The 22,003-nt window shown below is 42.5% G+C and overlaps 1 protein-coding gene across 25 annotated transcripts in view; it reads left to right on the forward strand.

Annotated features, from left to right (window-relative positions):
* Positions 1-22,003, forward strand: part of DTNB (dystrobrevin beta) — a 242,724-nt gene that overhangs the window by 194,061 nt on the left and 26,660 nt on the right. For 18 of the 25 annotated variants that reach the window (XR_006703731.1, XR_006703732.1, XR_006703733.1 and 15 more), the window contains 4 exons: positions 4,104-4,189; positions 5,031-5,144; positions 10,061-10,157; positions 16,068-16,088. Coding sequence is in view for 19 of the 25 variants with exons in the window: in XM_045447519.1 (XP_045303475.1) it covers positions 4,104-4,189; positions 5,031-5,144; positions 10,061-10,157; positions 16,068-16,088 (318 nt within the window). In the remaining 6 variants the exon portion in view is untranslated. Of the gene's footprint in view, positions 1-4,103; positions 4,190-5,030; positions 5,145-10,060; positions 10,158-16,067; positions 16,093-22,003 lie in introns of all 25 variants that reach the window. The other 7 variants (XM_045447513.1, XM_045447520.1, XM_045447526.1 and 4 more) reach the window with 2 other exon arrangements.

Genomic DNA, 22,003 nt, shown 5'->3' on the forward strand with positions numbered 1-22,003 from the left:
TTCTCCAAGACTAAAAGGCCCTTGGCGATCAGGGTCCCGGGGTCATCTCCTAGAGTCAGTCACCATTTTCACCAAAGCCCACTTCCACTCCATCAGTGCTGACCTAAACACACCCAGATGAAGCAGCTGCAGGCCTTGCTTGGCCATTACCTAGCACACCCGTCCCTCAGATCATCACCCGCTTAGCTTCCCCGCTTCACTGAGTCTCAGAGAGCCTTTTCATAACCACCTTATTCAAAAAGAGTCTTCTGTCTCAGTTCACTCTGTTTTATGACCCTGTATTTCTTCATTGCATCTATCACTACTGATGGTATATACTGTCTTTGGTTCCTTATCTTTCTCTCCCAGCATAATGTAAGCTACCTGAAGGTGGGGCTGTATCTTATTCACTAATGCATCCTAGTTCCTAGCACATAGTAGGTGCTCAGGAAATATTCGTTGACTAAATGAATAAACTTGTTAATTTTTGAAAGAAATCATCTTTAGGTTTCTTGTGGTTAAAGTATTCCATGTCTTTGTGAACTAATAATTCCCTTTCTGTCTTGTTTCCTTCAGTATCCTAGAGGCATTTTAGGAAGAGAGACCTGGCTTTTTTTTTTTTTTTTTTTTTTTTCTTTTAAGGAGCACTGTGAAGTTTAAGATAGTAAATAAATACAGTCCCAAGTTTCTCTGTTATTTAATGTAACGTGAGTGTGTTTCACATTTGATTGGGGGAAATCAGCCGTCATCAACGCTTACCACTGGGGGCTCTCCTTGTTGTCATCTCCAGGGGGAGAGGCTCTGAGCTCCAGCTGGAACTGCTGCCTCAGGATAGAAGTCTCTGACCCGCACTTCTTTGTACTTGAGTAACAATACTTCTTGGTGCCAAAGAATCTTTCCTGGTTAGGAACTGCTGATAATAACTCTTGATTCCTGTGTTAACCTCTTCTTTGAAAGAAGCCTCAGCCTTGCAGTAACTCAAAACTGAAAAGAATCTTTAGAAATCTCCAATGAAATACTATGAGGTTTTTGTTTGTTTGCCATGATGAAGCCAATTCCTTTTGAGAGTCCGTTTCCTCATCCAAATTTTCCCCAATCTCACACTAATAAGGAGCCATTCGCTTCAACTCCAATTTTCAAGAACTGGAAATCTGTTATTCACAGCAGATTTAGTCTCAGGCAAGCCACTTTTGTGAGGCTCAGCTCTGGCTCTCACAAGAGTCTGAAAAGAATATAGAAAATTTGTTCAGTTGGCTGTTGGTCCACTCTAGAGGAAGAAACATCACCTTTTTTCCTTCTTTTAAGAAAAAAAATATTTGGTAAAAAAGCCTCCCACCCACATTTGCTATGCTGTTTTGCCCTGTTTATTTAGGAAATACCACATGAAAAGAACTATTTATTGCATCTTTAAGCTCTAGACAGGAAACAAGGTTTCTGCTTCACGGTAGGTCATGTTTTTGGCAGAACCAAGAATGTGCAGCATGAAACATAGCCATCTCAGAGCCTTCATTTTGGGCTTCCGTTCTGGTTAATCAAAAAAAGGGAAACATCATCTATTTATCCATTTTCCTAGTTTGTGTTGATTGGCTTTCATATTCTTAAAGGAGGCAACAAGGGTCAGAAATGTCAGTGGATATGCAAATCATAACCACAAATGATTTCGCCAGAGAAGATATGCAAATGGCCAGTAAGCACATGAAAGCATGCTCAATATATTAGTCATAGGGAAAATGCAAGTTGAATCCACAAAGAGATACCACTTCACACCCACTAGGATGACTATGATCAAAAAGATGTACAATTACAAGTGTTGACAAGGGTATGGAAAAAATGGAACCCTCATACATTGCCAATGGGAATGTAAAATGGTGTAGCCACTTGGGAAGGCTGTTGCTGTATAACCCAGCAATTCCACTCCTAGATATATACCCAAGATAAATGAAAACCTACCAGTACACAACACGTGTCCACAAATGCTCATAATGACATTATTCAAAACAGCCAAAAAGTGGGAAGAACCCAAATGCCCATCAGCTGTTGAATAGATAAACAAAATGTAGTATATCCATGTAACAGAATATTATTCAGCTACAAAAAAGGAAGTATTGCTACATGCTACAACACAGAGGAACCCTGAAAACATTTTGCGGAGTGAAAGAAGCCAGACATAAAAGATCATGATTCCATTTATATGAAATATCCAGAGTAGGCAAATCCATAGAAATAGAAAGTAGGTTAGCAGTTCTCAGGGTGTGAGTGTAGGGGGAATAGAGAATGACTGCTAATGGGTACGGGGGGGTGGTTTTTGAGGTGATGAAATGTTCTGGAATTAATGGTGATAACCTCACAAGCTTGTAAATATACTTAAGCCCACTGAATTGTACACTTTAAAAGGGTGGATTTCATGGTATGTAAATCATATCTCAAAAAACCCACAGTTAAATATTTCACATGCACTAGAATGGTTAAAACAACAAGAAAAAAGACAATGACAAATGTTGGCCAGGATGCGGAGAATTCAGAACCCTCATTCATTGTTGGTGGGATTCTGAAATGATACAGCTACTTTGGAAAACAGTTTCATAGTACCTCAAAATATTAAATACAGGGGGCGCCTGGGTGGCTCAATCGGTTGAGCGTCCGACTTCACCTCAGGTCATGATCTTGCGGTTTGTGAGTTTGAGCCCCACTTCGGGCTCTGCTGACAGCTCAGAGCCTGGAGCCTGCTTTGGGTTCTGTGTCGCCTCCTCTCTCTGCCCCTCCCATGCTCATGCTCTGTTTCTCAATAATAAATAAACATTAAAAAAAAATTTTTTTAATATTAAATACAGGGGCACTTGGGTGGCTCAGTCAGTTAAGCGTCTGACTTGGGCTCAAGTCATGATTTCACATTTTGTGGGTTCAAGCCCCACATCAGGCTCTGTGCTGACACCCCAGAGCCCGAAACCTGCTTCGGCTTCTGTGTCTCCCCTCTCTCTGACTCTCTCCCACTGGCACTCTGTCTCTCTCTCTCTCTCAAAAATGAATAAACATTTAAAAAAAATTTTTTTTAATTTTTTTTTTTAACGTTTATTGATTTTTGAGACAGAGACAGAGCATGAATGGGGGAGGGTCAGAGAGAGGGAGACACAGAATCCGAAACAGGCTCCAGGCTCTGAGCTGTCAGCACAGAGCCCGACGCGGGGCTTGAACTCACGGACTGTGAGATCATGACCTGAGCCGAAGTTGGCTGCTTAACTGACTGAGCCACCCAGGCGCCCCTAAAAAAATTTTTTTTGGATATTAAATACAGAATTATCAGATAACTCAGGAATTCCACTCCCAAGTATTTACTCAAGAGAAATAAAAACATATCAACACAATGACTTGTAAATGATCATTTTTAGCAACTTCATTTGTAACAGTCAAAAGCTGGCAACAGTGGAATACTATTCAGCAATAAGGTGGAAGGAGCTCCTGATTCATCAAACAACGACAAACCTCAGGAACATCATGCTTAGTGGAAGCCAGAAACTAAAGACTACATGTTGTATGATTCCATATATATGAAGTTTCTAGAAAAGGCAAAACTGCAGACAGAAAGCACGTCAGTGGTTGCCTGTGGTTGGGGATGAGAGTGGCAATTGACTGCAAGCCAGCATGACGGATTTTTTGTGGTGATGGGAAATGTTCTAAAACGGGACTGTGGTGGTTGGTTGCACAACTGTTTAAATTTACTAAGCCTCATTGAATGGTATACTTAAAATGGGTGGATTTTATGGTATGTAAATTGTACCTCCAAAATCTGTTTTATTTTTTAATGTTTATTTTTGAGAGGGAGAGACAGAGAGAGACAGAAACAGAGCATGAGTGGGGGAGAGGCAGAGAGAGAGGGAGACACAGGATCAGAAGCAGGCTCCAGGCTCTGAGCTGTCAGCACAGAGCCAGACGCGGGGCTCCAACTCACAATCTGTGAAATCATGACCTGAGCCAAAGTTGGACACTTAACCGACTGAGCCTCAGGTGCCCCAAAAATCTTTTTTAAAAAATCAGTAGTCTAAGTTTCTGGATATATTTTAATTACACACACACACACACACAGAAAAAAAAAAACCAAAAAACCCTTTGCTTTCTTCTCACTGTAGACCCGTCCTCCTACTGACTTGAGCTTTAACTTTGATGCCAACAAACAACAAAGACAGCTTATTGCAGAACTGGAAAACAAAAACAGGTAAGAATGCAGAGGCCAAGCCAGTTTCTAAAGTCCAAGACTGTCATGTGAGTATCTGATTCTCCTTTTCCTTGCAGACTAGTTGTATTTTGACCATGAAGGAGGATCCCACCTTAGTGAATATAGGCCAGACCAACTCATGGGAATGCCCCTACTCTGATTTGGAGATCTCTGCATGCTGTACATTCTGGTAGCCCAAAGCCCTGTTCCTGTGCTCTCATGGATTCTTTTTCCCTTGCCTTCTCCCACCTACCAGCTCCCCTCTCATGATTCCCTTTCCACCCCACCCCTCTTTCACTTTATCTGGTCATCTTATCCTGGCCCACTGTGCTGTATGTGACTGCTCTCTCCCCACAAAGCCATTTAAAGTCACAGACACCAGACGGCACACCAGTATGCCCTGAATAGTAGAAACCGGGACAAGGAGATTAGATGTAAAGTAACAGGTTTTGGAAGAAGAAATGGCAGCTCTTATCACTCGGGGGCTCAAGAGGAAGAAGGGAGACGGGGGGAGTTAGCATAGGACCCACATTCAGAGATGGCAGGGAGTTCGTTTTTCCTTTCCCTAGAAAGAAAGAAAGTCTTCTAGTGGCTGTTTTCCTTTAGTGGAGATTTTTCAAATTCTTGAGAAGAGTGTTTATATGACTTTCTCTACCACGAAAGATTGTTTCATTGAGGAAATATGAAGTGTGGAAATATCAAGAAGGTGGCTATTCCACATCTCGGTCATTTGGAAGCAGTCAGAACAAGATTGGTGGAGGCTGTTCTGGAATAAAAAGACCTGACAGGAAAGAGCTGTGAAGCGCTGTGCAGCCAACTTTCTTTCATCTGGCCTCTCCAGGGAGATCCTGCAAGAGATTCAGCGTCTCCGTCTGGAGCATGAGCAGGCTTCCCAGCCCACCCCCGAGAAGGCCCAGCAGAACCCCACGTTGCTGGCTGAGCTGCGGCTGCTGAGGTAAGTAGGGATACTGCACCACTGTCTGCAAAGGATGGTCTGCGGTAGGAATTTACGTGTCGGGAAACAAAACGAGTAGGATGGAATCTGTTTCTCAATACAACTAGTCCTGTTAGAGCAAACAGTTAAAACATTCCAGTCATCCTGTTACTGCTTCAGGTGTTTGGATTCTGAGAACTTCAGCCATCGTGGCAGAACCAGGTCAACACCAGTGTCCGGCTCCACGCCAGGCAGAGCAGTGTTTACACTTTTATGATCGCTTTAAGAAGACTGTGCTCCGATCCGTCTTCTTATTTTGTTAATTAGTCTGACTTTGAAGGCCCTTGGCAGGAATAATGCTCCTCTGTCCTATGAGTATATTCTCCCGGTGCTTCACAGTCAGAGCAGGACTCTGTTGAAGGGGAAGGGTGCTTGTTACACAGGCACGTCTCTGAGATGCAAAACCACGTGGGAATGCCTTGCACCACCGCTGTGGAACCTTCCCACTTCGACATAGATGTAAACGGCCTCAGGGCCCGGAGACTCAGGGCTCAGGACCCGAATGCGGGCAGAGAGCTGCTTCAGCCCCCACTGAGATGCTATTTTGGAGCAAATGGAGAAGTCTGCCAGAAGAGCTTAACATGAGAGTGATCTGATCAACGTTATTAGGATCTTATTTCCTATCAGTCTTAAAAAGATGTGTGTGTACTCTTTGGTAAATGCACACATTTTTTGGATGCTAAGCTAGTGACTGGCTTCTCGCCAGACCTCTAGATGTCCAAAGAGTAGGTTGTAACATTTCTGTGTAGGTTGTAACATTTGACATTGCACAGTTGATTTTTAATGTGCCATCATCTGGGGTTCTGCATAGCCGAATATCCTTTTGTAATTCTTCCTTTGGCTTAGGTCATGTAGCTTCTCAACCATCATTTCTTCTCCTAGAGAATGGAGATGATTGTTTTTCTATAACTGTCTTTCTTTCTAGATTTATATCATCAATAAATAAGTCATAAAGAATTTAAACTGTGCAGATGAAAATCATTAGAGATACAGAGATTCCCATTCTTCTGAAAATTCATTTTAGCTCCTAAATTTAATTGGGCTTGAGGATTTGGTTCCTAGGCCCTCCGTTGCATGTCTGGGATGTTAGCAGCTTGGTGCTACTCTCCTAAGTCTGGGAGAGCATGTGCAGCTGACTCAGTCCCAGTGTTAACTCTGAACTCTCGGCGTAAGATACAACTGTTCCCTTTTCCTCACCACAGCCCAGGCACAAGTAACTGTTTTATATCTAGCAAAGCAAAAAATGATTATACTCCAATCTTAACTGTTGCTGGAAGTGGGATCGCTAAAAGTCCTTAATTCAGCCGGAAGTGTCTGGAAAATGTCACAGATTTAGTAGGCAGAGGGCTGAGCCCAGGGATGTCATGTAGGCAGCAAGAAGCAAGAATTTACCCTAAATCTGAGGAGGGTCTAAATCTTGAAAAGTCCGGAAGTGTTTAATCTGAAAAGCAGCTTCTGTTATCACTAAAGAAAGAGAGACTATTTAGTAAGCGTGCAGGATCAATTGCTTATGCACACAGACAAAACATATTGGCTCTCCACTTCACACTATATACAGAACACACTACCAGATGGATTAAACATGGAGACAAAACTTTAAAACTTTTAGAAGAAAATGTGAGAGAATTTCTTTAGGATTTTGGAATAGAAAATAGTTTCTCAGAATCACTTACCGTGAAAGAAGTTGGTAAATTCATCTATATTCATATTGAGAACTTTTGTTTATCAAAAGACACATAAAGGGCAAGATTCATTTCTACGTATCTGACATCCTTCTGGTTTTGATCAATATATACGAATCCAGGAACTGCCAGGTACCCAGCTAGTGTAATAAAACGAGATAGAGAATTTCATTCTTGGGATTAGTGGTTATGAATTCTGTCTTTTCCCCATGATTGTTATTTTTAATTTTTATTTTTTTTTAAGTTTTTTAATTTATTTTTGAGACAGAGAGAGACAGAGCATAAATGGGGGAGGGTCGCAGAGAGAGGGAGACACAGAATCTGAAACAGGCTCCAGGCTCTGAGCTGTCAGCACAGAGCCCGATGCAGGGCTCGAACTCACGGACCGCGAGATCGTGACCTGAGCCGAAGTCGGACACTTAACCGACTGAGCCACCCAGGCGCCCCATGACTGTTATTTTTAAATGGTATATTCATTTCAATAATATATATGACAAATGTGTAAGATATGAAGCATAAAGATAAAATGAACACCCATGAACCCACACCTTTGTCATGTGTTGTTAAAACCATGTCGTGTGTGTAAGTGCCCCCAAGCCCATTTCCTTGCTTCCACGTTCCCCACAGAGCTCTCCTCTATCCAGAATTTGGTTTATCATTGTCTTGCTTTTTAAACAGTATCTATCATCAAATATATGTGTATTCCCACATAATAAAGTATTTAGTTTTGCTTTTTGTTTTTTGCGCTTTATAGAAATGTTGTCATATGCATAGAGTGGAACCTTTCCCCCCTTCAGTACTATGCTTTAGGATAGTAGAAGGACAACATGGGTCCTTCCATGTTGTTGCTGTAGCTACATATAGTTCCTTCATTTTCACCACATAGTGTAATTATTTGGTTGAGCATAGCACAGGGAAAGAGTACTGCATCCAGTCTTGGAAGTTCAGAGAAGAAAGGCTCTCTAGAAAATCGAATGAGTCGGTTTTTCTTTATTGAATTTATACCTGTGCTGGAAATTTAGGGAGTATGAAGACTAGAAAACAATGATTCCATCTTACAAATTTGTGGTCTAGTTTTGGAAATAAACATAAAATAAATTTCTGGTCAGTTAACTAATATTATACAGTGTTAATAAATAGTATGGGCATTATGCTATAAGAAATCTAAGTATGAAAATATATAGAGAGGCTAGAAGCAATTAGACCCATGGAGGTGGTGGAAGTTGAGCTAGACCATGGAAGGTAGGGTTGATTTGGATGGAGTCTGGGACAAAACATTTCAGGTTAGAAGTGGAGTTGGGGTTCAGCATGATCCCCCAAAGAAGTATGATACATTTCAGAGAAGGGAAAGAGTCTTAGAACTAAGAATTTGTTTCAGGCGTCCATTGAATTAATCTTTAGAGTGCCAGTGATAGGAGATAAAATTAGTTGAGGAATTGAGACCAGATTCTGGAGAGCCTTAAGTGATAGGTGAGTGGAAATCCTTGGAGGATTTCAAACAATGATGGTGTTAACTTCACTAGATGTTAATTGAGTACATACTGGATGTGATATTCTCTTAATCATTCAATACATGCAAAGATGAGTAAGACTCATCCCCTGACCTCAAGGATTTTGCATCATGGTAGGTATGACAGCAATGCAAGGTAAAATAGGTGCCACAGGAGCACCAGTTGTTGTAGTGATTAATTAAGCAGGATCTGATACCTGCTGAAGTAATTAGGAGTAGCTTCCTGGGAAGAGTGACATTTGGGTGGGACACTAAGGAGTGAATAATATTTGGAAGAAGTTGGGGAATTTCTGGGATTCGTAAAATGATAGGATCTGCTTAAGGAAAAGCGAACCACCAGCTGGACATCCAGACGTGGAAGGGAATAGAAGGTGAGGCACTAAGGATAGGCATGCAGGTGGGGTCTGGAGCAGCACTCTGATAGAAATAGAATGTGGGCCACACATGTAATTAAAAACTTTTCTAACGGGGCGCCTGGGTGGCGCAGTCGGTTAAGCGTCCGACTTCAGCCAGGTCACGATCTCGCGGTCCGTGAGTTCGAGCCCCGCGTCAGGCTCTGGGCCGCTGGCTCAGAGCCTGGAGCCTGTTTCCAATTCTGTGTCTCCCTCTCTCTGCCCCTCCCCCGTTCATGCTCTGTCTCTCTCTGTCCCAAAAATAAATAAACGTTGAAAAAAAAAAAAAAATTAAAAACTTTTCTAACAACCACAGTGAAAAACTAAAAGGAAATAGGTGCCATTAATTTTATCTTTCATACCCATGATCTTATTTGATCCTTCAGATATTGCCATAGTTGTTTGTAATTAGTCCCATTTTAGTGAAGAGAAAATTGAGGCTCTTACAGGTTAGGTGACTTGTCCAAGGTTGCAATATTTAGAAAATGGTGGGCCTCAAGCCTCTTGATTTCTATTCCACTTCACCATAACAGATGAAATCAGGATGAATCAGGCTAAGAGACCATTGCACGTGTGAGGTAAGGCGTGCTTGGATAAAGTGAGAGACGGGAGAGAAAGACACATACATTTCTAGGAAAGAGTCATCTAAGTCGGATGACTGAATATAGGGTATAAGCAGGAAAGTATCGAAGAGGACGGAGGTTTTCAGCCATGACAGCTAGAAGAAATGAGGAAAGAGAACCATTTGCGGACTAAAGTCTTAAGTTCGGTTTTGGACTTATTGAGCTAGAACTGACGTGAAACCTGGCCTCGGAGAAAAGTGAATTCTCTCAGACACAGAGCCACCCTGGTGTCAGTCTCACTCTTGAGGCTGGCATCTGGTGCTGGAAGCATCAGCTACTGAACCCTGTTTCCCCTGAGCAATTTTCATACGTTTTCTCCACTATCAATTTAAGTTCGGACTCGTTTCATGTATCTTTCTAAAATTGACTTCCTGAGGAATTTTTAAAATCACTTTAACAATGATATTAATCATGCTTTGTTCTGTATATGGCCATGTGCATTTTCCAAAGCATTTTTACATACTATTCTCACAACAGGAAAGTGAGCAAAACAGATATTATCACCACTTTCTACATAAGGTATCAGAAGTTCAGTAACTTGCTCAGCATTGCAGACCCCAGTAAATAGCGGAATCGGGTCTGAAGCCCATTTCGCCTAGGCTTAGACCCTTCCTTGAGGGTCCCTTTGTCTTCAGAGCCTCATTCCGGATGGGCTTCTCCTCTCGGACAGGCAAAGGAAAGATGAACTGGAGCAGAGAATGTCGGCGCTGCAGGAGAGCAGGCGCGAGCTGATGGTTCAGCTGGAGGGGCTGATGAAGCTGCTGAAGGTAAGAGAGAGCCCTGGACGCTCCCCCACGCCCTCCCCCACCCGCCTCCCTCCCACCGCTTGTTCCCCTTCACCTCCAGTTCAGCTGCTGCCGCCCCCCCCCCACCCCTGCCGTGCTGCCTGAACAGGGTGCCGCTAAAGGCTTAAATGGCGCTGCCCGTAAAGTTAGACACGACTCCATAAAGTCATCTAATTAGTGTAAAGCCTGATTATAAAAAATGAGTAACTGCAGTTAGCGTCATGTCCTTAAATAGTGGTAGGCAGGTTTATAAATAGGATATTAACTATATGTAAACAAATGTTTCTCAACCGTTTGAAGTTTCTTTTAAAACAAATTTTCAAATATTTCGCCTAAATACTCAAGAAGGATTAAGAGTCCTATTTTAGTAAGTATTATCGTGGCAGACCAAGCTAATCAGACCAATTCTAATGAATAACTTTACTAGGAGGAACAAAAGAGCATCCCAGCTCTATGTTTGTTATCTTGGGGCTTGAATAAATTTGGAATGATTCAGATGTCACTATCTTTGTTGACATATTACAACATGCGACAAATATATCGCAACCCCTATACCCCAGAGGAGAGAAAGACACATTTGGCATTTAAGTGTCCTCACCTGGACAGTTTGACTGGCACTCCACAGAAATATCTACCCAGATACATAGCAGCAAGACCAGAATACATTTGTTCCTGCTGTTAGTTCCTTCAGTCTCTGTGTCTGTGCTGAGAAACCACTGTATTTTGTGGTACCACACCGAGTTCGCAGCCAGAGTGGAAATCACAAAGTGTGGATTACCTCAAAAGCCAGGCTGAGGGGAGTAGATTGAATCCTGTGGTAAGAGAGTCACTGACGGTTTGGGAAATAATAGTTTGGGAAAATATGTAGAGCGGATCAGAGAGGGAAGAAACTAAAGGAGAAATGGAGATAAATATAACTGTCTAGCCCAGTGATTGTGCTGCATCACAAATCTGTGAGTGTGAGTGTGTGAGTGACAGGGGTCCAGACTAGCAGTGCGGCTCAAGGAAACATCAGCTTGGAGACTTTTCTTCAACTTCTCGATGCTAAACGAGTCCCTTCATAGTGAAGCAAGTGGTATTAGCAACTTGGGTAAATGTAGCGTTCGTGTTTTAAACTGACTTTTGGGGCGCCTGGGTGGCTCAGTCGGTTAAGCGTCCGACTTCGGCTCAGGTCATGATCTCACAGTTCGTGAGTTCGAGCCCTGCATCGGGCTCTGTGCTGACAGCTCAGAGCCTGGAGCCTGCTTCACATTCTGTGTCTCCCTCTCTCTCTGCCCCTTCCCTGCTCATGCTCTGTCTCAAAAATAAATAAACATTAAAAAAAAAAAAAAATGACTTTTGACTTGCTCAAGACAATCGCTTCTTTTAGTCTTAAGCTGAATCTCTTTTTCTAGCTTTGGTCCTGGGTATTTGGGTTGTTTTGCATGGACGTGTTTCTACGTTAACCCTGTTAACGGAATTTCTCTTGAGAAGTATTTCGTGTCTAAATGGGTCTTGTTTAAAGAAAACCTGGCCCAGATCCCTCTAATAGTTGTCAAGTATCCAGCTAATCCAACCCAATCACCCACTCAAGATGGCAGAGAGGGACTTAAATGCATTTGTCCGGTATAGCATCTGGAGCCATGTGGGGCTTTCAAAGTCCTGCCATTGTGGGGTAGTCCCCTGCAAGACGGGAGATAATAGGGGATCCACTCATCCCTGGCCTGTGTCAGACTTGCTTGTAGTAAGTTGCTTTCAGACATTGCCCAAACATAGGTGGGAAGATACCCTAGGGTAATTTTTGTAAAAGGCAAAAGGTTTATGCAAACTGAAGGGAAGTCAGAATGCATTTCCCCCGAAGTCCCACGGTGTGCTTTCTCGTTAGCTGTGCCGCCCTCAGTCTCCGTTAGAGTTCCTGGTTCAGAGCCCTGTGAATATTATTGTGACCTGGTTCACTTCTGATGCTTGTATTCAAGGGCTGGGCAGAATGAGCTGAGGCCTGGAACTCTGATCCCAAACGCTGAGCTTCTTTGTATTTCTAGCTACTGTCTTACAGTTATAATTTCGTAAAATAAGCAGGATCCTTGTGCCCCATTTTGTAAAATCCCCTGCCGGCTTCTTAAATGCCTTATAATTTACTTACCTGATAGGCTGAGGCCATTCAGACTGGGGGGAAGAATTTGCAACACAGAGCAGGAATGTTGTCTTTTTACCCATTGATTAGAATTTACAGTTGAAAATTTCATGCCTCTCTAATGTCCAGCTTCCTAAAAAGATGACAGCACAATCCTAATTTGTGTATTATATGCACTCCTAGAAGGTCACCCGTAGGAATCATTGACTTCCATGAAAATTTCAAAGATGTTTTCCTACTATTAAGAAAATATATTCACTAACCCATAATAAAAATACGCTTTAGAATCCTAATTTTAATTTCAAAGGACTGTCCTGCCCTCGTTGATGTTCAATCTGCTAGCATTTAATTCTCTCATAAAACAGCTGTAAGCACTTAGTCAAATGGACAATGAAACCACATGGTCTGGGATACTCATAAATTAAAATACACTGCACAGTAAATTTCCATTTCACAGGGAGTTCTTTCTACTGCTTCAGTGAAATATTATGTACATTATCTATTTATCTGAAAAATGATAATTTAAAGAAGGATGTATATGAACTGTTCCCATTGTTTATTAATTTATTCAATAATAATCTTAAGTCCTTTTTTGTAAGAAGGCAGGGTAAAAATTAATCAGGCATTTATTTAACAAGAAAATATTGGTTCCTAACTGTCACATTTAGGTATTTGGCAGTAAGACCAAGGAGTACCAGGGACCTTCTTTCTTTCTTTTTTTTTTTTTTAAAGTTTATTTATTTTTGAGAGAGACAGAGTACGAGCAGGGGAAAGGCAGAGAGAGAGAGAGAGAGACAGACAGACAGACACAGGATCTGAAGCAAGCTCCAGGCTCCGAGCTGTCAGCACAGAGCCCAATGCAGGGCTCGAACTCACGAACTGTGAGATCATGACCTGAGCCAAAGTCGGACACTTAACTGACTGAACCACCCAGACACCCCTCAGGGACCTTCTTAATTGTATTTTTGGTTTTTTGGTGGCATGATGCAGACTGACACCCAGGTACCCATGGTCAGAAGGTATCTTTTCCTTACATTTCCCGCCCTGATTAATGTGTATGGATAACCTCTGTCCCAAACTTATTTAAGCTGGAAGTGGTTGTATGTTGGTATTTTACTTTCTAAATCATGTTCCCAGTATTTTTCTGCCTCGTTTTTCATTTTCCTAATATTGCTTTTGAAACAGAGTCACCAGGTGAATTCTGCAGTTTTGGATTTCAACCTCATTTGCAAATGAGGTTTAAAATATAAATTATCATGTAGATAACTGCAGTACTTACGGTGTTACTTTGGCCACGTAGCCAGACATCCCCCATGTGGAAAAGTCTCACATGTTTTTAGGTGACATAAGCACTTTTGGATTTGTGGTTAAAGTATTATTATTCCCTTTAAATCAACCTTGGCTCCTGTGCCAGTTGCCATCAGTCAGTGTTTACTGACACGACTGACTGACTGAAAACAAAAACCTTATATCTAAGACCTCATATCTGACCGGTTAAGTGTGTTGGCAGAGCCTTCAAGGCTTTATCTGAGTAGCTTCTGTGAGTTTAAATTGTAAAACATCATCCTCAGTAACACGTTGTCAAAGCCCACCCTCTGCCAACCCCAGTGCACAGCAGAGGCCCCTACCTCCTGAAAAGGCCGCCCTGTCCACCATTCCCGTCCTAACCTGACATGTGTCTCCTGCAGATTATCATGATGTCATGTCCTGGGACAAACTATCCATAGCAGAGTTCCCAAATGTGCAAACGGGAAACATTGCTTCCTGAAATTTCCCTATTCTGTTGAGCCAAAGCACTGTTACCTTGCCTGGAGAAAACAGTAAAAATAGGGAGGTGTCTTAGAAACAGTCCTGAGAACTTTTGTCCTTGTCTTCTGACCTCAGCTGCAATTTCAGCCTGTCAGGATTGCCTCATCCCTCCCCCACCATCTCAGTGTCCATTTCAACACTTAGTGCCAGCAATAAACACACATTTTAAATGGTTTAATAACTCTTCCTATGGCTCTTTGCCCTGCCGAGTGAATGGAGAAAAGTATTCTGCCTTACAGGGAAGCCTGGCTAGGAAGGGAAAGCTCTTCCCAGCTGTGGAATTCTAAGCCCTTCTGACCAGAGCCACGTGCCAGATGTAAAAACTGAAAGATGCTAACTTCTTTTTCTTTTTTTTTTTTTTTTTATTTTTTTAAAGTAATCCCTGCACCCAAGGTGGGGCTCGAACTCACAACCTCAAGATCAGGAGTTGCATGCTTTACCAACTGAGCCAGGCACCCTAAGATGCTAACTTCTTAAGGCTTACTGAGCTAACGCTCAGGGCCCTCTCTGCCTGGGCTCCTGTGAGTATAGGTTTGGTCAGGCATCTAGCAGCTGGCTCTGATTATGAAGAACATCTTCTTGTGCTCAGTTGGAGTCTCCGGAAGAGAGTTCTTGGTGCCTGTTTAATTTCTAGTCCATGTCTCTTCCTTGCAGGAATAAAATTATTTTTTTCCAATTTTTTTTACTTCCTGTCTCCTTTTTGTAACTGGTTGGATTTTCTGAAACCATTCTTACCATTGGCCCCGGATCTGCAGACCCTGTAAAAGCAGAAGCACCCGTCCGTCCCTAAGACTTCCTACACACATGTTCAGTAAAGAGTGCCTGCACGGCTGGATCCGATTTAAATAGAACCATCGCAGCAGCTTTTAGATTTGCACACCCTGGGCAAAGAGCAGAGGCTCCCTGACCACAGTTACTCATGATGAGGCAGAGAAAGAAGAAGCAAAAAGGCCCATTAAAAGACAGAGTAGCTGAAGAGCAAAGGACCACGGAGAGACAGACTCAGAAGTGTTTCTCTCGTCTTTGCTATGTTCTTCCCGCGGCGCCCAGTGGTGCATTGTGATAGCTGAGAGTTGGCAAGTACCCACTCTGCCCGCCGTCACTGTGAGGCTCTAAAAGACAGAGACCACATCTTATCTTCAGGTTTCCAGGGCCTTATGCATAAGAAGTACTAAATGAACCTGTGTTGAATTAGTGGAAAACCGAGGTCGAGAGTTCTTTTTGAAAAGCCTCTCAGGGCCCTGAAGCGGCTTCCAGTTTGTTGGAGGAATGGGGATGGGATGTAAGCGCATCCTTGGGACAAAACCACAAAAAAGCAGCCCCAAAGCAAGTGGAGAGGAGGGGGGGGACTAAGGAAGAGAGTCTGGTCAGGTGAAATTGCTAGTTTGGGGGAAGTTTTTAGGGCAGTGGCTCTCAAACCAGCAGGCATCAGAATCAGCTGAAAAGCTCTGAAACATGTTGCTATGCCCCACCCACCCCAAGTTTGGATTCAGGTAGTCTTGGCAGGCGCCCAAACTTTGCATCTCTGACGAGTTTCCAGGTGCTGCTGCTTTGCGAACCATTGGCCTAGAGGAAGGTAGCTAACACATAGGAATATTAGGAATGGGGAGATTGATTATTGGGCTTCTGGGTCCTGGTTGAGCTATTTCTTTCAGTCTACCCTAAACAGCTATGTGAGCTCGGGCGAGTCAGGCTCTCTAGGCCTTTTCTGTCCATAAATGAGGAAGTTGGATTAGATGGTTTCCCAGTTCTAGAGGCTAGCCCTGAATGAACTGGGTGGGACGGAGGCCTGCCATTTGCTCTGTGCAGCTGATGGTGCCTGATGACCGTCTGGGCCTTGGTCTCTGAACCCGTGTGCCTAGCCTGGTTTGCCTGATTCTTCCATCATTTCTTCCAGATGTTTTGTGGTGATGGCCATTAACCTCTCTCCTTTTTCCCTCTGCCTTTTTTTCCATCTTCAACACCTCTAGGAGGAAGAGCAAAAGCAGGCAGTAAGTGAACTTGGGAATTCTCCACCTGATTCTTGCTCCTTTTGCATGTTCTTCTTTTCCTCAGAGAACTGTTACATTCTTTCTCGTCTCCTCCCTGCACAAGTTCACCTCTGCAGAATTGGTTATGTGTAAAACCCTCAGCCGTTCGCTCCATAGTCGTGTAAAACGGCCTGAAAGTCCACGTCATGTTTACCTCATTAGCAGAGCATGTTCTTACTTGAAACCAGAGCTCGTTGAATTTTTGTTAAAGTACACATCTGTTGTGTTTATTTAACTATGCATGATTAGCCAGGCTACGATTGCATTTCCCTGCTTTTGCATTCGCTGCTGCTTCATGTCTAGAGTGACTTTAATTGCTTGAAACAACTTTCGGGGTTGTGGGAGTGACCTCAGGTCTAAATACTACATCATGAATGATTGTGCATGGAAATGTATAGTTTTTCTGATGACTTCAAATGTCCTTTAGTCTCGAACAGGCTTCTGGATGCTCCAGCCCCAGGAGCCTTCTTAACAAAGTTACCAATGAAAGCTAAGTGACTGGTTATGCCCTAAGTGATTTCCTGTTCAGAGTCTGCTCCAGGGGGAGCTCTGGTTTTTGAGCTGCATGGCTGTTGCATGGTGTTTAGGGAAGGTTTATGTTTGTTTTTATTTTTCCGGACAGCCCTTAACCCACACAAGAAAATCAATTGAGGGCCTATCCACAATAGTAACACCATATGTTTATATAACATAGTAAGGTTTTCAAAGCATACATTTTTTTATACAAGCTAAAGCTGATTTTTAACTTACCTCAGGGCTTTAATTTTAAAAGAGAGAAATATGAATGTTTAATTCAAAAAATTTACTTGTTTCTTTTTCAAGAAACAAAGTGATCCATGTTTTAGATTAAGAATAGGAATATACAGGGGCGCCTGTGTGGCTCAGTCAGTTAAGCGTCTGACTTCGGCTAAGGTCATGATCTCACAGTTAGTGAGTTCGAGCCCTGCATCGGGCTCACTGCTGTCACTGCAGAGCCTGCTTTGGATTCTCTGTCCCCCCCCCCCACCCCGCCCCTACTCCCCTTACTCCCTCTCTCTCTCTCTCTCTCTCAAAAATAAATAAATATTTAGAAAAAAAAGGATAGGAATACCCAACAGTATATTTATTATTTTCAGTTAGGAGGGCAATGAAATAATAGAGTGAAGAGGAAAAGAAAGGAAGGAAAAGATCAAATGGGGGAAGAGGCAAGAAAGGAGCAAGGGAGAGACAGACTGTCAGAAGGAAAGCAGATAGATTATGGGATTAAGATAGGTGATCAACCCAGAAATCTCAGTGGCTTTACTGTAACAAAAGTTTGTTTAGTGTTGTTTTTGCTTTGTTTGTTTGTTTGTTTCCTCATTGACACGTAGCTTATTGCTTTGATCTTATGGCACTTCCTCAGTAGGTACATTCATATGGGCAAAGCAGGAGAAGACAGCATGGAAAGTCCAGCCCAGTCATTAAATGCATTAAATGTATGAGGAAGTGACACTCATACTTCTCTTCCCCTCCATTTCATTGGCCAAAGCAAGTCATATGACCACACTTAACTTCAAGTGGGGCATAGACGTATAATCCTCCAGTTTGCTTAGAAGCCACAGAGACGCGGATGCTGGTAACGCCGACCACAAATAGGAGGATGGGTGCGCTTGTGTTGAGGGAAGGAAAGAGAACATCTCTCCTTCCTTCTCCGTTCTCCCGCTGTTTCCCTGACAGTCTCCTCTCCTTCGTGGTGCTCCAGGGCATCACCTCACCTGTAGCTGCCGACAGCCACTGTTCCCCTCCTTTTCTTCTCTCCTCTATACCCCAAAGATGCACGTTGCAGCTAAAACCACTTGCTGGGAACTTACTCCAACAATCTGCCCAGACTAGCATCTCCTCCCTCTGGGAATGTGCCGGGTCAGAGTGAAGAACCCTACACCTTACCTGAGAACTCTCTTTCCGAAGAGGGCGGGCTTTATGAGTATCTATTTTAATGGTAGCAGTAGAGCTTCCAATAGACATTTCATTCTTAAAAAACATTATGGATTGCCATGTAATCCAAGAACGAGAAATTGCCACTGCTGGTATGTTATTTCTCAGGTCGCTTTAAAGCTGACCTTGAGCAGACAGGGACTTAAATAACCTGTTCGCTTCAGTGACCTTTGAGTCTGTGTGAGATCATCATGCCCTTGAAGTCGGCAAAGTAAGAGGCTAGACCCAGACTGCTGAAGCTTGCCCCTAATGAACCACTTGTGTGTATGTCTTAGAAGTTCTCCATGGCCTTGGTCCTGAGTTCATGACCTTGTCTTCGTACTCTCTTAGGACCGTCCATGGCACAAATTGGTACAAATTGTCTTTTCCCCATCTTTCTCCACTATGATATAGGTAAGACATTCTGCTCTGTGGATATAGGTTTAAATATCCTCTGTTTACATCACAGGTTTAAACTGGACCCACCCAAGGCTCAGTGCTGAGGCTCAAATTTGAAAGCTCAATAGCTTTATATAATTCAACATTTTAAACAAGTAGACACATAAAGCTTTAGAACTAGTGCTTCTGTTTTAGTCTGTCTCCTTACTGAGTGAGATACAAAAAGGTATTTAGCACAGAGCTAAGTTGTAACTTTTTCTTCCTTCCTGGGTTCTGGCTGGTATAGTTTAATTTCTTCCCCATTATAATGTGTTACCTATATGGGTGATAAAATAGTTGTGAGAGACTCCTACAATGAAGAATTTACTAGACACGCTTCCCAAAATTGGCTCTATAAATCCATTATAGAGAACTTTTCATGTAGTCGTCTTCTTGCTTCTTTCCTCTTTAGGGATTATTTTAGCTTTGGGGGGATTTGAGAGGAATAGGTAATGACTGTGACTTAACAGCTTTGGTGCTGTGGGTCCACCTTCAGCCTTCAGCCACTTCTCCAGGGCTTTGAGTGGCATCAGCACCTCAGCTGATAATTCTTCTGTCTTTCCTCTCTCCCTCCCTCCCTCCTTCCCTTCTCTTTTCTCAGATCCAAGAGTTATAATTAAGGGAAGAACTGCCTGGCTATTTCAGATAAGACTTCACTGAGTGACTCTTCAACCCACAGTATACCCTACAGTTTAACAGGCTCAGGAATTAGATTGTATCAACTGAGTCAGGGTTAATCAGGCCCGTGATAATCATCAGACTGTAATTAAAGGACTTTGTCTGCCTTTTTCACTACTGCCATCCCCAGTCGCTAGCTAGTGCCTGCCACAGAACAGATACTCAATAAATAGTTGCTGAATGAAAACTAGTATTAACGAAATTTACAAGATTTCGAACTAAAAGTGGTGTGAATTTGTAAGTTTATTGATTATAAGGCACATAACTGCTTCAAGTACTTAGAGCAGTGACTTTGCTCAAGGTACTCCTGTTCCCTACCCATTCAGAAGACTAAACCATGGTTCAGAAACGCCCTTTATAAAAAGGAATCAGAAAAAGGAACTTCAGGGTTGCCATTAATTATGATTAATGCTATTACCATTTCTGTCTAAAGAACAGATGTTGAGTATGTAGAATAAAATCATCCTCTCTGTTTTTTAAATACATATAATCTATAAAATGTGGGATATATGTAGTTATTTGTATCACTTGAAAGTATTTTGATAATTGCTTAGTAAAAACCTGGCGCCTGCAGCCTGGTTAGGGGATTCACCAGCATGTTACAGAGGAACTCACTAAGGTAACAACAGCCTGACGAGTAATGCTGGTGATGGTATTTACTGCCATTGGTGCACTTGAGCTGTGGGCTACTCCGGTCCTAGTCTGGAGGGATTTCAGATGTCTAAACTCATGCTCGTTACATCTCAGTGTTCCATTTTTCCCAGCGACTCAACATACCATAAAATTGCACTGCTGGATTGCTAACACCAAATAAAATGAGCTATCCAAGGCAAGAGGTACGGTTTACTCATGAAAGATGTTGCCTGGAACATTTCTCTGAATTCTCCTATTAGACATCACTACTTTTTATATTCAGATCAACATCAGGCTTAAAGACTCTAACTTTAGATAGTAAGATATAAGAATAGAGGGCTCCCATGGGGTTGCCTTGATCCAAATTAGTAGTATGGTAATGGTCCAGAGGGTTAGATAGATGGGACTCTGAAAATTATGTAATTAGAGGAATCTTGGGGATTCCACTAAGAGAGCATTGACACGCTTGGAACCTTTCCTTTTACTTCAGTAAGTTGGAATATCAAGTGGGATCTTGCCACATGCCCTTTCTGATTTCCAGAATCAGATGAATAACCCACTACAACTACACCAAAGAAAGCATGGTGTGAGCTGGTTCTTAAAAGCCTGCGTCTCTGATCTGGCTCCCCCAAATATACCTCAGAGGAAGGGTGCTCAATATTTAGTTAGCCACGGTTGACCCATGAGGGTTCTAACAAACTTCATGAATATTAACTTTGTAAATTTAAGAAAAAGTACTTTTTAAAAACCCTATACAACAACAAATAAAAGCCTCCTTTGTCCATTAAAGAGATTATTGGTGAACCCCTTGATGTGCTCATGGACCGCTTCTCCTCTTGCTTCACTTAACTTTTAGATACAGTCTCATTGGAAAGTGATTCAAATTCACATGCCTCTAAATCTTCTGGATTCTCTGACCCCACCATACTCTAAAATAGAAGGCTGAATCTACTTCTACCCCGAGGCAAAAAATTGCCATTCACTTATTTATTCAGCAGTGTCTTACTACATATGTTCGAGACAGTGAACTTGGCGTTTTGGAGGATAACAAGAGAAATCCTACAAAAATACCACCCTCAAATAGTATGAACATTATTTCATCATTGGCATCATGCCTTAAATACAGAAACACATGCCAGGTCAGTGGTATCCTGAGCTATAGGCACCACTGCTATCCCTCTAAGTTTTTGAACTCCACACATGTCTTTTGGTAAACAAAGATCAGTGTGATGTACTGTGTGACTCTGCCATAGACCTTCAGCCTGGGTTCCAGTCCTAGTCTGTCTAGATGACCCCATGTGCTAACTGCACATAGATTGCCTTGTGAGTCTGTGAAGTGTGCTCATTCACCAGTCCCGGCTCCTGTACTCACTATAGGAACCTGGTAGTTTGTTGCTTTGTTTTTCATTCAGTTTTTTCCCCGAAGGAGAAAATATTGTTACAGTATTAAAAATAAGATTTGTATTTCACTCCCGCAGAACTCCTTGAATACCTACAAGGAGTTTACAGTGTGAGGATATAGGGGGAAATCGCTTTGAGTCTCCGCAGTATTTTTCATCACCCTCGTCAAGGACAAACTGAGAGGTTTCCTTCCCTGCTTTTCTATTTCCCTCCTGCACTACATTTCTGTCTTTCCCTCTCTTGGACAGAATGCATGCAACATATGAAAACTATCTTCCAAAGTCTCCAGGGAAATTCTCTACACACCAAGCTGGAGAAATTGTCCTTCCACTGGAACAACATTGAATTCCTGGGACACACTGTCTCACCCAGAATACTACAGTCTGAGTCTCAGCAAAGCATCAGCAGAAAAGAATGAGTGAAAGGTGACTTTTTTAGGTTCTGAGCCTGAGGATCTAGGAAAATGATGCGAACACTGACTGAAGAAGTAAGAAGAGGAGATGATCTGGGTTAGGGAGGGGACTTTGACCTGTTTTTGAACATACTGAGTTCTGAAGATTAGGCAGGCACTCAGGCTTTTTGCCTGATCTACCATATATTTGGGGATATGCAGCTGGAACTTCAGTGGGAAAACATGGCTAGCATTGCAGATTTGGAAGTCTTCAACATAAAATTAGGGTTGAAACCATAAACATGAGGCTTAGGGAAAAACCATAGTAGAGAAAAAGAAGAAAGAGGAGGTGGGAGGGGTAGGATTGTGGGTTCTTGGTGAAAGCTCAGAAGCTTTCAAGAAG

The sequence above is a fragment of the Leopardus geoffroyi genome, chromosome A3 (genome assembly GCF_018350155.1).
Source record: "Leopardus geoffroyi isolate Oge1 chromosome A3, O.geoffroyi_Oge1_pat1.0, whole genome shotgun sequence".
Taxonomy (NCBI): domain Eukaryota; kingdom Metazoa; phylum Chordata; class Mammalia; order Carnivora; family Felidae; genus Leopardus; species Leopardus geoffroyi.